This window comes from Tenebrio molitor, chromosome 9, assembly GCF_963966145.1.
Source record: "Tenebrio molitor chromosome 9, icTenMoli1.1, whole genome shotgun sequence".
NCBI classification, from domain to species: domain Eukaryota; kingdom Metazoa; phylum Arthropoda; class Insecta; order Coleoptera; family Tenebrionidae; genus Tenebrio; species Tenebrio molitor.
In genome coordinates this window covers 11,282,102-11,295,773 of record NC_091054.1, presented here as the reverse complement: position 1 = coordinate 11,295,773, position 13,672 = coordinate 11,282,102, and the positions used below count along the sequence as shown (strand labels likewise).

The 13,672-nt window shown below is 47.0% G+C and overlaps 5 protein-coding genes across 9 annotated transcripts; 2 read left to right on the top strand and 3 right to left on the bottom strand.

Annotated features, from left to right (window-relative positions):
* Positions 1 to 164: 164 nt before the first annotated feature.
* On the top strand, positions 165 to 2,332 carry muc (dihydrolipoamide S-acetyltransferase muc). 2 transcript variants are annotated; one of them, XM_069058289.1, is made up of 6 exons: positions 165 to 307; positions 443 to 803; positions 872 to 991; positions 1,061 to 1,449; positions 1,501 to 1,800; positions 1,857 to 2,332. In XM_069058289.1, the coding sequence occupies exons 1-6, from the start codon at positions 189 to 191 to the stop codon at positions 1,984 to 1,986; spliced, it is 1,419 nt and encodes a 472-aa protein (XP_068914390.1). In that variant the 5' UTR covers positions 165 to 188; the 3' UTR covers positions 1,987 to 2,332. The 2 variants fall into 2 exon arrangements, with proteins under 2 accessions (XP_068914390.1, XP_068914389.1); XM_069058288.1 differs by having other exon boundaries at positions 872 to 1,449.
* A 30-nt stretch (positions 2,333 to 2,362) lies between these two features.
* Positions 2,363 to 6,843, bottom strand: brun (trafficking protein particle complex subunit brun). Of its 2 annotated transcripts, none has more exons than XM_069058250.1 (8): positions 6,684 to 6,843; positions 5,499 to 6,636; positions 4,950 to 5,446; positions 4,655 to 4,898; positions 3,615 to 4,599; positions 3,232 to 3,563; positions 2,683 to 2,890; positions 2,363 to 2,632 (listed from the first exon to the last, which is right to left on the bottom strand). In XM_069058250.1, exons 2-8 carry the CDS (start codon positions 6,601 to 6,603, stop codon positions 2,443 to 2,445), a joined length of 3,561 nt encoding a protein of 1,186 aa, XP_068914351.1. In that variant the 5' UTR covers positions 6,604 to 6,636; positions 6,684 to 6,843; the 3' UTR covers positions 2,363 to 2,442. The 2 variants fall into 2 exon arrangements, with proteins under 2 accessions (XP_068914351.1, XP_068914352.1); XM_069058251.1 differs by having other exon boundaries at positions 5,499 to 6,624; positions 6,684 to 6,828.
* A 42-nt stretch (positions 6,844 to 6,885) lies between these two features.
* On the bottom strand, positions 6,886 to 9,610 carry Pif1 (Pif1 DNA helicase). Its single transcript, XM_069058271.1, has 3 exons — positions 8,757 to 9,610; positions 8,021 to 8,679; positions 6,886 to 7,969 (listed from the first exon to the last, which is right to left on the bottom strand). Exons 1-3 carry the CDS (start codon positions 9,472 to 9,474, stop codon positions 7,439 to 7,441), a joined length of 1,908 nt encoding a protein of 635 aa, XP_068914372.1. The 5' UTR covers positions 9,475 to 9,610; the 3' UTR covers positions 6,886 to 7,438.
* Positions 9,611 to 9,719: 109 nt separating this feature from the next.
* Positions 9,720 to 11,879, top strand: LOC138138369 (tRNA (uracil-5-)-methyltransferase homolog A). The gene is made up of 8 exons (XM_069058280.1): positions 9,720 to 9,952; positions 10,006 to 10,176; positions 10,225 to 10,377; positions 10,427 to 10,590; positions 10,642 to 11,046; positions 11,097 to 11,328; positions 11,379 to 11,568; positions 11,616 to 11,879. Exons 1-8 carry the CDS (start codon positions 9,776 to 9,778, stop codon positions 11,858 to 11,860), a joined length of 1,737 nt encoding a protein of 578 aa, XP_068914381.1. The 5' UTR covers positions 9,720 to 9,775; the 3' UTR covers positions 11,861 to 11,879.
* On the bottom strand, positions 9,750 to 13,638 carry shps (sheepish). 3 transcript variants are annotated; one of them, XM_069058287.1, is made up of 6 exons: positions 13,509 to 13,638; positions 13,277 to 13,462; positions 12,939 to 13,213; positions 12,752 to 12,888; positions 12,115 to 12,699; positions 9,750 to 12,043 (listed from the first exon to the last, which is right to left on the bottom strand). In XM_069058287.1, exons 1-6 carry the CDS (start codon positions 13,636 to 13,638, stop codon positions 11,863 to 11,865), a joined length of 1,494 nt encoding a protein of 497 aa, XP_068914388.1. In that variant the 3' UTR covers positions 9,750 to 11,862. The 3 variants fall into 3 exon arrangements, with proteins under 3 accessions (XP_068914388.1, XP_068914386.1, XP_068914387.1); XM_069058285.1 differs by having other exon boundaries at positions 12,939 to 13,462; XM_069058286.1 differs by having other exon boundaries at positions 12,115 to 12,696; positions 12,939 to 13,462.
* Positions 13,639 to 13,672: the final 34 nt, after the last annotated feature.

Sequence of the window (13,672 nt, the reverse complement as noted above, 5' to 3'; positions counted from 1 at the left end):
TCGGTATCATCGCGACGCCGACGCGCCGTCAAAAACGTGTGATTAGCACGTCACAGTCACAGCTTTTCGACGTGAAAGTCTTTTAAATGACCTAGACGACGCGAACGTAGAGTAAGTCGCCCTCTGCTCTCAGGAGACTATCAAAAAATCCTTCATATTATCGAGTATTCAGTTTATTATCGTAAAAGATGTTGCGGACAATTGTCGTACGAAGCGAACTGGTGAAAGGCACCTTCAAGAAAACAGTTCGGGCCAACATAGTAAGAAATTTAACAGTGGAATGCACAAAAAGGAGAAATAATCACAGGTAAGCTCTTACATCACTCTTGCATAACCGCCCTGCATTATTTTCCATCGGAATTCCTAAACTCGGTTTACATAATCATAACCTCACTTTTTTAATTTTCAAATATTTCTAACGTACCGCCTCGTAAAATCTTAGATCGCTTCTCCTGAGAGAGAACAGAGGGTCCCTACAATGGCAGGGCCCTTCGGTTAATTTCTTGCGCCGTTACGCAAGCGACCTACCAGCCCATACCAAAGTCCTGTTGCCAGCCCTGTCCCCCACTATGGAATTGGGAACCATAATCAGTTGGGACAAAAAAGAGGGCGATCGTTTAAACGAAGGCGATCTGCTAGCCGAGATCGAGACTGATAAAGCCACGATGGGATTTGAGACACCCGAAGAGGGCTACCTCGCCAAAATACTAGTACCGGCCGGTACGAAAGACGTACCGATCGGCAAATTAGTCTGTATCATCGTGGAAAAGGAAGCCGACATCGCCGCTTTTAAGGACTTCAAGGTAAACCCCCTAAAAAAAATTAGTTACATCATTTTTCTGTGACCGGAGTTTTTGTTGTTTATTGGCAGGACGACGGCTCGGCGGCTCCCAAGCCGGCAGCAGCCCCTGCGCCGTCCCCGGCAGCTCCCGCCGCCCCTAGTCCGCCCCCGGTGGCTCCCTCGCCGCCCACCGTGCCTCCTCCAGCAGCGGCAAGTGATCGTGTTTATGTCAGTCCGATGGCGAAAAGACTAGCCGAACAACGTAATATTCGTTTGCAGGGCAAGGGGACGGGTTTGTTTGGGTCAATAACGTCGTCTGATTTAGAGGGAATGGCGGCAGCGGTTCGTCCGGCGGCGGCAGGGGCGGCACCACCCGCCGCGCCAGCGAACGTACCGTCAGGAGCGCCACACGTCGACATTCCCGTCAGCGGGATGCGGGCGACGATCGCCAAGAGATTGCTCCAATCGAAACAGAACGTTCCTCACTATTATCTGTCTATCGAATGTAACGTCGATAAATTGTTGAAGTTGAGGAGTCGGTTCAATAAACAACTCGAAAAGGAGAAAGTCAAATTGAGCGTGAACGATTTCATCGTCAAAGCTGTGGCGCTCGCGTGCAAGAAGGTTCCAGAGGCGAATTCGGCTTGGATGGATTCGGTGATAAGACAGTAAGTTTGTTAGATAACGTTGAAGCCTGGATTGAAAACGCAAAATTCCAGATACAATTCTGTCGACGTGAGCGTAGCCGTGTCGACAGACCGCGGCCTCATCACCCCCATAGTATTCGGCGCCGACGGCAAAGGCGTCATCGACATTAGCAAAATAGTCAAGTCTTTGGCGGCGAAAGCTCGCGAAGGCAAACTCCAGCCTCAGGAGTACCAAGGCGGCACCATAAGCATCTCAAATTTGGGAATGTTTGGTGTCGACGATTTCTGTGCCATAATTAACCCACCCCAAAGTTCCATTCTTGCGATCGGGACAACTGTCAAACGATTGGTAGCGGACGAATCCGAGAAAGGGTGAGTCACGTCCCGACTGGGTTTGATTGTCGAAAATTACTTTCCTACTGTTACAGATTCAGAGAAGCACAGTTCATGACGGTGACTTTGAGTTGCGACCACAGAGTCGTCGACGGAGCTGTAGGAGCTCAATGGCTCAAGTGGCTCCGTCGGTTCTTGGAAGATCCGGAATCGATGGTTCTCTAAGTGACTCGTATCGTTAAGTTCGTCATCAATCATTTCATCATGTTTGCGAGGTAAACGTTAGATTGCGAAGTGCAAAAGCCCATTTCGGCGTTTTACAAAATTTACCTGTTTGTGTAAGATCGAGATCCCTCCATCTGTACATTTTGCATTTACAGTTAAAATTTTTTTTTATGAAGATGTTACACAAACAGGTCCAATTTTGAACGCAAACTCTTCCGTATCATTTGTGGCCGGTGTCGCGTTTTTAATGAGACTTTAAATTTTATCGCTGTTTATAAAAGTTGTAATTTTTCGTTGAGCAAATGTATTTATGTATTTAAGTATAAATAAAACTGATTGTACATAAGACGAGCTATCAGTAGCGTGAATCCCACCATTGTTTGTGACGTCACACTTGGGACTAGTGTCATTTATTAGATCAGAGCATAACTTATAATACTTATACTGTAAGCACGATCAGTTGACGAGAACGTTAATTGGCGGCGTGAACCTCCAAATGTGTCCGTTCGAGTGTAAACAAGGAATCGCAGTGGAATTGTCGGGCGCTGAACACTGAATGTCGATTTTGTATTGACCAGGAGTGAAAAAGATCACGTTGCACTCGTGCTGCGCCCTCTCTTGGGGTTGGAGCAAGTCGATAATTTTCCTTGACAGAATCACATTATACCGCTGAAACTGGACCAGATCGATACTTACTTTGTCGCTCCCGCCGTCGCCAGCCTCGTCTCCATTCGATAGTTGACGGTACCGTTTTCATAGTCTTGGTAAAACTGAACCGACAGCGTCAAGCGTCCCAAAACCTTCTCCAGACTGTTCGTCACCAACATCTTCAATTCTAAACAGTCGCCAGCTTCGCACGTCACCTCTTCTTGGGGCCTAACTGGACCGTCGTTGATTATTACCTCTGCAAAATGCGATAATGCAATAAAATCAACAAAAAAAGTGATAAGGGGGCGGCTGTCAAAAACGAAAGTTATGAAAACATCCGACGTAACTCCATACACTTGAAAAGTGACATTTGTTGGAAGTGTTTAAGGTGAATTTCATTTTTACCACAGACGACCTTGTTTTTTGGAGTTTCAGAAAAAAATCTTATGTGACCGTTCTTGTGAGGTCTCTTCATCGTTGCTGCTGGTACGATTGAAACTAGGTCGCATGTTTTCAAAAGATTTGTTTTACGTAACCGCCTTTTATCTGTTTTTTTGTGTTGGTCATGTAGTGGTGGCGCTGCGATCGCCCACTTACGCCAGATAAGAGGCGACATCCTGACCTCGTCGAGCATGTCGTTGGTCAGAGTGATGCCCTTGAGGGAGGCCTTGCCGCGAGTGTCCGTCCCCAAGAGATGCCACCGCAAGTCGACCAGATTGGCGATGTGTTCCGAACATATGCGGTCCAGATCGCCGCTCCCGAGACCCTCTGCGACGTCCAGCTTGGACAGAGGACACCTTTTGACGGGGACCGGTACCCGGCAGCTTTCGTGTCCCTCGATCAGCATCGTTTTCGAGGGGGTGTACTGCAACTCCATCTCCTGGGAGGTCAGATTGGCGACGTCCAGCACCAAGTAGAACTGGGTGTTGCTGAAAACGACGTCAACTGAACCAAAAATAATTTTCAATTCGTTATCGTACGTTTCTGCCGGTAGGACGTCCCAGTTGGTGACGTGCAAAGACGGTACGGTCTCCATCGTCAGGAATATGGAACAGCTGCGACAATACGACGCTTGCAAACCCGGCCCTCCGCTGTACTTGACCTGCAGCTGGCCGTCGACGACCGACGCCGCCTGCTGGTTGATGGGGAGCTGCGGTATCTGGAGCGTGGCGCTCATGCTGGAGTGCCCGGAATTGGACGAGCGGAAGCTGGAGTTGATGTTTCTGTGGAAAGTGCTGCTCGTGGGCGAATTGAGGCGCGACGGTAGCGACCCCGGTCCCGATATGCTGCTGCTGAAGACGCCGCTACTGAATTCGTTTCCGGTGCCCCCGGGGACAAGAAAACTCCCGGCGGCGTACATGTACAGCGTGAAGCTGGCCGAACAGGTCGGTTTCAGAGGCAGCTGACTCGCCAGGTTTTCCTGAGACCAAGTGAACATCTGCTCTTGCAACCCCGGCTCCAGCACGGTCTGCATCGTCACTTCCAGCATCTCCACGTCGACGTGTCCCACGTTGGTCAGGGTGACGGTGCACTCGACGCTTTCGCCGTGGTGCAGACTCACGCTCGCCGACGTGACGACGTTCTCGTAGTCGTGGAACGAGGAGAACGAAGCGCTCTGGGGCAGCGATGTTTTCACTTCCAGGAGAGGCAGCGACGGCACCACTTCGACCTCGTAGTGTGGAGGGAAGCCGTTCATGTGTCTCAGCCTGCAGTTGGATTTGACGCCGAGAGTGTGGGTGCTGTAGCCTTGCAGCTGCAGCTGGCCCTCGCTCTCGCGCGGAGTGCCGTGGAGGGTTATAACGGTGGGTGGGGATCCGGATGGGGAGAGCACCACAGTCTCGGGGAGCGACTCGAATACGACCCCAGACGTCAACAGACGCATGTCCGACACTTTCAGTTCAAAGGGGAGCGGGTTCGACAGTTTTAACGTGACTTCGCAGGGCTCGTTCTCCACCCAAAGAAACCCTAAACTTCACAAACTGACAAACCGTACAAAAACCGACCAAACAGATTCAATTACCCATTTTGCTCTGATTTCCTTGAGTGCTCCTCCGGTCCAGGCTCCCGAAATGTATCGGAGTGAACAGGAACGGTCCCGTGTCCTGTTTGACCACCTGTATCTTCCGTGGTTGCAAGTGTGGTTGGAGGTTGCGCAAAACGTAAGTGTGGCAAAGCGGAATATTTGTTAAATTAGCTGGCGGGATTACAATTCCGCTGTCCAGAACCAACGGTACTGGAGACCCTTCGCACTGTGACGACAACGCCTGAAACAAACCAGTACAATCAGTCGTGCCAACCCAGCGACGAGACCTCACCTGCAACTGAATGGACAACTCTTTTTGCTCGGTTGGCGACAAATGCTGCCACATGGTCTGCAGCAAGAAGGTCATGTGGCGGGTGGCCAAAGCCGAATGTCCCATTCTTTTCGCCGCCACCACGAGCTCTTGCAAGAGCTGGATCTGGAGCACGGGCCAGCCTTGCTCGACTTCTCTCATTTCCGCGGGGTCGAGAGAGAGTCGGTGGCCCGGCAAGCTCTGCAGCATGAGATTGTAGCAGCGGTTCCAGTTGGGGGCGGGGTTTTGGGGTGAGACGTATCTGGTGGCGGCGAGTCTCTGACAGAACGCGGCCTTGCGCGTGAAGCCGATCTGGGTGTACAGTTCTGACAGCGTTTCGAAACGCTGTATCTTCTCTTGTTCCGACAGCGTTAAATTGATGTAAACGACGTTCTGAAGAAAACTAGCCGCTTGGAGCGAATGGTTTTGCTCGACGGCGATGCGAGCGGCCTTGAAGCTGGCCTCGGTCTCGATGATTCCTGGCGTGGAAGCAGAGATGATTTATACGTTACGGCGTCACACTCGCCTCACCTGCATTTTGGTACTTGCTGTAGTGAATTATCGCCTCCCGATACCGCTTGGAGATGTCCTCCGGAGCGAGCGTGTTGGGAACCGACGCCTTCTTCGTCCCCACGTCTAGACTGTTGGCGACTACCGTCTTCTTCGGCGAGGACCCCTCCTGGAGACTTGCGTTTCTTTGTAACTGCACGCTCCTTTGCATTTCTGGATACAAGACGATGGCGGACGCGGCACACAGACCCTCGTATGCCGCCCCCAGCCACAGCCAATCGTTGACGGTCTTCAAAGTATCCGCCGCGCCCCCGTAGTAAACCAGACTCTCCGCCAGCAACCCCGCTTGCAGACACAAATCGCCCAAGTGCTTGGTCATCCTCCCCGTGCATTTTTTCTTGTTGTTGCGCGACTCCATGTCTAGCCCCACGAAATCCTTTTTCTCGAACGGGGCCAGCAGCAGCGACACCCGTTCGAGTTTCTCGCGGGAGCGCTCCAATCGCTTCGATTCCAACACCCAAAACAGCGAATTGACGAATTCGACTATTTGGCTCTCCAGGTCGGCGCATGGGGCCGACTCGTCGTAGAAAAGTCCCCGCGTTTTGAAGTTGCTCGGAGTGGTGAACTTTTCGACGGTCTCTTCGGAAGTGCTGCTATCGGTGTTGGGACTCGAGTTGTCCGGGGAGCTGTCCCCTTCTTTGGTGGGACCGAAGAGAATGCAGCGCGAGTCGAAAAGCGTGCTGGTGTACTTCACCTTGAGACTTTCGTGCACGCGGCAGATCTCGTTCAGTTCCGTTTGGCAGTCGTATTTTCCCAGAGAAATCAACCCGAGGAGGCGGCGGTGCGTCTGGAAGTCGCCCCAGTCGTTGTTCTCGACGGGGTGCTCTTTCACGTACCGCACGAGGATGTTGCGGACGTTTCCCGTCGAGTCTGTTATCCGCACCGAGTTTAGTTTGGAGATGCGGTCATAAAATTTCACGAAGGTCTTAGGTTTCAGTTGGGAGCCTATGTGTCTTACGAGCACCAGTAGCGCGGCGTGGTCGTGCGAGTATTGTTCGTAGTCCGGGTGAGACATGTTTGGCTCGCTGGTACTGCTTGACAGAATGTAGCTTACAGAAGAACGCATTTGGGGGGCCAGTGGTGTCACCTACATTTTTAGCTGAATTGGAAAGACGCAATGCATTTTCTACTCGCCAGATCACTTACCTGTACATCCCTCAAGCTAAGGAATATCTATCACTACACGAAACACGTTTTTTCATTTGAAATATGGAATTGTAACAAAACTGGGTAGACGTTCAATGATGACATTACCACAAAAACATAACCTAAAATGTTCCTACCGAAATCATTTTTCGGATTATATTGCATTACAACTACTAATGTACGAATAAAATTGGTTAAAAACACCGATTAATATGCGTTTTATTACAAAAAGAAATCGTAATCATTCATTTCATTAATTTTTTGGTTATGACAGAATTGTATAAACTGCAAGTTTTTTTATTACTTCGTGGCAATCTTGGCAAGAATTGAACAAGACACGTCTCAAGCTGGTGAGATGACTCGTCTCTTGTTGCTAGAAAAAAAAAAACAACGTTATCTAAAGTAAAGATTCATCCATGTCAGAGCAAGGTATTTTTTTTTTTTTCTAGAAGACACTGAAGACAGACCCTGGAATTCTGGCGTGACTCAGAAATGATTCAGCAACAAGATAATTTAAATAATTCTGAATGAGAATCAATTTTTGAAAGGTGAATTTGATAAAATAGTTTTGGAATTGACAGAAAAATAAGACGTCGCATCAATCGATCTGTCAAATAAAAATGACATAATTTAAAGAATGAAACATCTTCTTTTTTAATATTTTTGTTCTTATAAAATATATTTGAAAGAAATACAAAAAGTAATATAAATGTATATATAAAATACTTGCAGTCAAAAAATTTCATTGATAAAATTCAATTTATTGTGACTAGAGGCTTGTTCATTCCTTTCATACTCATAATCCTCTTTATCGGTTTGATTCCGCTTTTTGTCGTTTGCTTTCGTCCCAAAGGTATTAACCTCATAGTTTCCAATTGAAGGTTTAAACTCCGATAGAAATCCAAAACGTTTTGATTGGCCCAAACTTGCGACGCTTTGAAATCTAAAACCCTCAGAGTATCTAAACTCTGCGCCCTACTCAGCGCTACGTACGCTTGTCCCGCTTCAAACACTTTTCCTAAGGACATTTCGACACAATCCAACGTCAAACCTTGCGATTTGTGAATCGAAAAAGCCCACGCCAATTTCAGAGGAATTTGTTTGCGAGTCAGAGTGGCCCCACCGGCAGTTTTAACCATCCAACGTTCGTGCTTCGCGGTGTGTTCCTTGTTGCGGAACCGAACCACCGGAAAGCCGTCTTCGAACGATTTGACAACGCCTCGGGCGCCATTAACGAGACCCGCGGCCAAGTTGATGTTCTTCAGCAACATGACTTGAGCTCCCACCTGAAAATGCTTCAATCAGTCACAGTTTACGCCACGTTTTTTACCAAATACCTTGAGTTCGAGCCTGTTCGGAACCGATGTCTGTTGGTCGAGTTGTTTGGCCAAATGCGGGTCCGAGTCCTCGGCCACGAATATTTGTTTGTCTCCTTCGAGCGCTTCCAATTTTGATTCGTTAATAACGTTGGCGTCGTTGGTGTGCGAACATAATCTCGTCGCTAAAATTCCGTTTTTCTCGATTTTTTGTTTAGAAGTTGCGGCTAGTCTCTGAGCCATAGATTCTGGAATCTGTCCGATTCTTACTTTATTGAGAATTTTAATGAATTCGTCGTCGCTTTGTCTGTGGACTCTCTTCAACTCGTAAGTTGACAAGCGACAACTGTCCCAGGCTTTAGTTTGGAAGCAAAATTTCACAGGATTATTGCTTTTGCCCACAGGAGGCAACTGGAAAAAGTCGCCGCAAAGGATTAACTGGATGCCCCCGAAGGGTCGGTCGTTCCTGCGGACTTTTCGCGCGACCGTCTCGATTTTTTCAAAGTAGGCGCCGTCGACCATCGAGATCTCGTCAATGATCAAATGTTTGCATTTACGCCAGACCGTGGCCGAACCCGGCCTCGAAGCCAAGTCGATGCTACGCTCGAGGGTGGCGTCGCCGACCCCGATACCGGCGAATTGGTGGAGGGTGATCCCCCCGATGTGGCACGCAGCGACCCCTGCACACAAGAGATACATGCGTTAGTCCTGGCAACCGTGCGATCCTAGTACCAACCTAGTAGAGTGAAAATCCTACCTGTGGAAGCAGTGGCGGTCGTTACGTCGGGTGGCAAGGCCCCTATGATTCTCTTCAATAGATAACTTTTACCCGTCCCCGCACTCCCCGTGAAAAACACATTACGTCCACTTAAACACGCTTCCATCACTTCTTTCTGTTCAATATCAAGAGGTTCATTCGGAATGGGCGACGATGAGTACAATTTCTTGGCCGCGGGCCCTTTCGTTCCATCTTTTGGGCTGAGTTTCCGTTTTTTGCTGAGGGGTGAAGGAGTTGTGTCCGTCGCTTTGGACGCTTTCGCTTGCGCCCTGTCAATTTCTACACAAGTGACCGGACTAATTTCTTCGAACTGTTTTGGTTTATTCGACAACAACTGCGTACGCAACGATGTATTCGCGTTGTTCGACTTCTCGCCAGTCATTTTTACGAACATGGTACGCAAAAAACCCAAGAGTTGGTTCGGGGGCGCATTTGATAGGTACATTGTACAATTAATATCTTGGAACTTGATGGATGCTTTGCCCTCATTCATGAATTTTTTGTGAACAGAAATACCTTTTAGCTGTAGTTTGATAGCTGCAGATTTCGGCGCACTTGCTTCGATAAAAATTTCTCGCACGTTGCTGCGAATCAATCGTAAATAGGCACTCTTGTGGGTGAAGTTTCGATGTACGATGCCTTGCGTGTTTAACCATTCAATCTTGACAGAACATGACAGTCCATTTTCGTTTTCCATCTCGAAATAACTACAGTTTCATTCAAGCCCACCCTATTTTCACAAAACGCAAACCACACCGAACAACAAGAGAACAAAACAACCCTTGCTGACTCTGCCTTCACTTAATTTCAAACATTCCGATGACATCGAAATACCAACATTCAAAATTGAAATAAACAGAATATTTACATTTTGTGCCATGTGTTAAAAAGAGATAAAATATATAGTTATGTTGGTGTTGCTGATTCTTTTAGTGTGGTAGTCCTGACAGTTAATTTAACAGGTTAGGTCCATTTTCCTTTATGAGGTTAGGATTGTGATGGAAAGTACGGAGGAATGCCCGCCAGCAGCAGCCGCGATAGAGGGCGAAAATTCTAGTTCGAGACCACAGGAAAATCTGGAAGATGATCCTTACGCGTATTTGGACAGATCCGATTTTTCGTCGGAAAAATTCAAAATTGAGATCAAGAATCTGCCGAAAATTTATGGTATAAACGTAAGAGAAAAGCGTGTAGTTTTTGTTTCATTCTCTAATTAAATTGATGGTAGGAGTTTCGCAAGTTGCTCAATACAAAACTAAAATTGGGATCAACAAAAATTAAAGCACCTAAAAGGAATTGTCCTTATGCTTTTGTGTGTTTTCGCAGTGATGTAGACAGAGACAAAGCAATTCAACTTTTAACAGGTTACAAGTGGAAAGGAAAACCTTTGCAGGCAATTGTAAGTGAAATTTTCTGTATTATTTGTTGCTAATGTTTGCAAGTTTAGAAAGCTAAACCATCACCAGATCCTTTAGTGAAGAAAAGGAAAGAAGATTCCAGAGATAGCTCAAATAAAAAAATTAAAATAGATAATAGGAGTCAAGAAGAAAAATTGAAGTCTTCAACAATTCCACTGTGGGATGTTCCATATGAAGAACAAGTAACAATTTAATATTTAATTGTTCATTCTAATGAGAGGATAATTTCAGTTAAAAACCAAACAAGAGGAAGCTAAGCACATTCTGAAAAGACTAGGTAGTGAATTGGCACGCCAAAACCCTGACTTGAGAGAGTGGCTGAATAAGCAAAAGGCTCTGTATGATGGTCTTCCATGTGAATTGCTGGATATCAGATATGCCGAAGATTGTGATGGGTAAGTTATATAATAATCTGTGAGAAGCTCATATTTAACAGTGTTATGCAGGTACAGAAACAAATGTGCGTTTACTGTTGGTATTGATGAAGAGACTCAGTTACCAACTGTTGGATTCAGGATAGGGAGTTATGTTAATGGAGTGACAGGAGTTGGCAGCATTGAGGCGTTGAGACACATTCCAGATTCGATGAAAGTAGCGGTAAAACTTTTCCAAGAATACGTCAGATCTTCAGACCTGCAAGTTTTCAATTTTGAAGTTCACACCGGTTATTTTCGCCAGTTGACCGTCAGAACGGCCCAAGACCAAATCATGTTGGTCATTGGAATACATCCCCAAGACTTGTCGGATGAAAAACTGAAAGAATTCAAAGAGTCTCTTGTACAGTATTTCACAACAGGCGCAGGCAAACAAGCAAACGTAACATCGTTGTATTATCAGGCTATTGTGAAAAAGTCAGTTTTTTTTATCCGTGACCGAAGAAATTTTGATTTCTTTTTTATAGAATTGCGGGAGAAGACGCTGCCGGCGCCGAACATTTATGGGGTGACACTCACATTTGCGAGTCGTTGCTCGACCTAAAGTTTAAAATATCCCCCGAAGCATTTTTCCAAATCAACACCAAAGGGGCCGAAATCTTGTACAAGTCGATAATCGAACTGGCTGCGCCGTCCGAAGACTCCACCGTGTTGGATGTGTGCTGCGGTACAGGCACCATCGGATTATGTTTTGCCAAGGTTGGGGTTTTTCGCGTTGCCAACCTAAATGAAACGTCAATCTATTCTAGAACTGCAAGAAAGTCCTAGGCATCGAGGTCGTCCCGCAAGCCATCGTCGACGCCAGACAAAACGCAAAATTGAACGAAATCGAAAACGGCGAGTTTTTCGAAGGGAAAGCGGAAGAAGTCTTGGGATCGGTGTGTTATAGAGCCGTCAATGATGTGGTGGCGGTGGTGGATCCGCCGAGAGCCGGTTTACGTACGTCCGATGGCCACTGGTTTTCATTTTTAACGATTCACTTTCAGAACAAAAAGCCGTCGTGCAGATCAGGAGAATCAACAAGATCGGCCAATTGGTGTACGTTTCGTGCAACCCCGCCGCCGCTTTGAAGAATTTTGTGGATGTTGGCAGGCCTGCGTCGAAAACTTTACACAACGAACCGTTGGTACCGGTCAAAGCAGTGGCCGTTGACATGTTCCCGCATACCAGACACTGCGAACTGATTATCAGTTTTAAAAGATTTGACAAATTACAAACGACCAACGAATAAAGTCATGTTTTTATTAAAATGTTTCTCAATCGAGCGTGCACGTTGCCCTTACGCCAGATCACCACCAACATGAGAAGCACCACAACAGCAGAGAGCTGGTAGTAGGGACTCACGAGCTTTTTGTAAATGTTGTTCAGAGTCCTGTTGTTTTTACTCACCGCAGTCACGTTGGACACAGCTGAACTGGAAGTTACGCGACGTGAGTGACACTTAACGTTTCCCACGATAGTAAAAATGTCCAACTGTTAACTTACGCGAAAACTGCCATATCGTCGACTGACAACAGCGCCGGTCGCAGGTCGTAGATCACCTCACGAGCCGCTCGATTCGCCGCCAGAACAGCCCCCGACATCGTCCCGAACCATTCGATGGAAGTTTCAGCGCCGGCCCAAAAAATCCTGTCAGTTTTTCGCTGAGCTTCGCACAAGTCTTCAAAAGATTTGTAACAGCACATGGGGCTGCCCCCGTACCAGTGTCTCACGGTGCATTTCAGCGGGTGCAAAGCCTCGTCGCCGAAATACTGCGACAGCTGTTGCAAAATCGCCGATTTGGTGTTTCCCCCGTTTCGTATACAGTAGCCGGTCAAAGCCGGACTGTCTTCGGTCGAGATGTCGAAACAACAAAGCAGAGGACGGTTCGAGGTGTGTCCGTTTAAGACGTAGACGTCCCCGGTGCACTCCCTCTGTGTCCAAAAGTCGTCGTCGTACGTCACGACGAACGTGGACAGCTTCCCTTCGACCGTGTTGTCGAAGGCTTGTCTCTTCGGGTACGGTAGCGGCGGCGTAAACGCAATTTTTGTCACAGCAGAAGGCGGAATTGCCATCACGACATTAGTACTACTGAAACGACATGACAATAAAAATGGTCAGTCTAAAGTGGACCAACACACACTAAAAGGTCCCCGCTGTGGACTTAATTTTTACGTCGTGTTGGTTGATTTGGATTTTTTGGACATGAGTGTTGTTTAAAATTACGATGTCGTTCTTAAGTTGAACGGCGATTTTGTTGCATATGTCTTGGGCCCCTTCCTGAAATATCATTCGTACTTAACCGACCTCTAGACGTGACTTGACCTGACCTCTAGGGAGAACTCGCGCAGTCCGTCCTGATCTAAAGACAACTGGTTGACAATTCCATGGGTAGAAGTACAAAAGAAGACGTAAAATGCGACAGTTAACTCTGAAGGGTCTACTCCACAATTGATGAGAATTAACCATTTCATTATAGCTCGGTTAATTTTGCTCGATAGATTCTTGTAAATGAACCGCTCCATACTCATTGACGCCACGTTCTTGTCCAAATCTGGCACCTTGTTGCACAGATATTCGATTTTTTGAACGAACATGGCCAGTTCTAGCTTGGAAGTGACGCTACAGAATCCGAAGGGATTGTGTTTGCTTTGTGTGATTTTTTTACCGTCATAATCTACGATCATTTTTGTATTTTCTTTGTGACAGGACACAACGTCCAATTCGAGTTCTTTTACGAGATGGAAAACTGCTTTTTGTTGGGAACTGATCCATTGTGCTCCTATGTCGTACAACGTAAACTTTTTTCCTTTACGTAACAGCGGTTTGGAGGCAATTCGACCGCCGATTCTGTCTGGCAAGAAATTCAATACGAACGTAAGTATGGTGCGGGTACTGACCTGTGGCTTCTAAGATCATGACGTTCAGGGAGGGTTCCATTTTTAGTAGAGTGAAGGCTGTGGTCATTCCCGATATCCCTGCACCCACCACAATAACGTCGGCGTCTAGAGGATGGTAAGATTCTCTCATTTGAGATTCCTTCTGTAGATGTTTGAATTTAGCG

Excerpts from the sequence above, each read along its gene's own strand:
- muc (XM_069058288.1), top strand. The coding sequence starts at position 189 with ATGTTGCGGACAATTGTCGTACGAAGCGAACTGGTGAAAGGCACCTTC. Across the intron at positions 804-871 it reads CCGCTTTTAAGGACTTCAAG|GACGACGGCTCGGCGGCTCC; the intron begins GTAAACCCCCTA and ends GTTTATTGGCAG. Across the intron at positions 1,801-1,856 it reads GCGGACGAATCCGAGAAAGG|ATTCAGAGAAGCACAGTTCA; the intron begins GTGAGTCACGTC and ends CTACTGTTACAG.
- brun (XM_069058250.1), bottom strand. The coding sequence starts at position 6,603 with ATGCGTTCTTCTGTAAGCTACATTCTGTCAAGCAGTACCAGCGAGCCA. Across the intron at positions 5,447-5,498 it reads CAGCAAGTACCAAAATGCAG|GAATCATCGAGACCGAGGCC; the intron begins GTGAGGCGAGTG and ends CTTCCACGCCAG. Across the intron at positions 4,600-4,654 it reads AGGAAATCAGAGCAAAATGG|GGTTTCTTTGGGTGGAGAAC; the intron begins GTAATTGAATCT and ends TGTGAAGTTTAG.
- Pif1 (XM_069058271.1), bottom strand. The coding sequence starts at position 9,474 with ATGGAAAACGAAAATGGACTGTCATGTTCTGTCAAGATTGAATGGTTA. Across the intron at positions 8,680-8,756 it reads GACCGCCACTGCTTCCACAG|GGGTCGCTGCGTGCCACATC; the intron begins GTAGGATTTTCA and ends TCTTGTGTGCAG. Across the intron at positions 7,970-8,020 it reads CGAACAGGCTCGAACTCAAG|GTGGGAGCTCAAGTCATGTT; the intron begins GTATTTGGTAAA and ends AAGCATTTTCAG.
- LOC138138369 (XM_069058280.1), top strand. The coding sequence starts at position 9,776 with ATGGAAAGTACGGAGGAATGCCCGCCAGCAGCAGCCGCGATAGAGGGC. Across the intron at positions 11,329-11,378 it reads TCGGATTATGTTTTGCCAAG|AACTGCAAGAAAGTCCTAGG; the intron begins GTTGGGGTTTTT and ends AATCTATTCTAG. Across the intron at positions 11,569-11,615 it reads TCCGCCGAGAGCCGGTTTAC|AACAAAAAGCCGTCGTGCAG; the intron begins GTACGTCCGATG and ends ATTCACTTTCAG.
- shps (XM_069058285.1), bottom strand. The coding sequence starts at position 13,638 with ATGAGAGAATCTTACCATCCTCTAGACGCCGACGTTATTGTGGTGGGT. Across the intron at positions 13,463-13,508 it reads CATGATCTTAGAAGCCACAG|ACAGAATCGGCGGTCGAATT; the intron begins GTCAGTACCCGC and ends ATTTCTTGCCAG. Across the intron at positions 12,889-12,938 it reads TGCGCGAGTTCTCCCTAGAG|GAAGGGGCCCAAGACATATG; the intron begins GTCAGGTCAAGT and ends ATGATATTTCAG.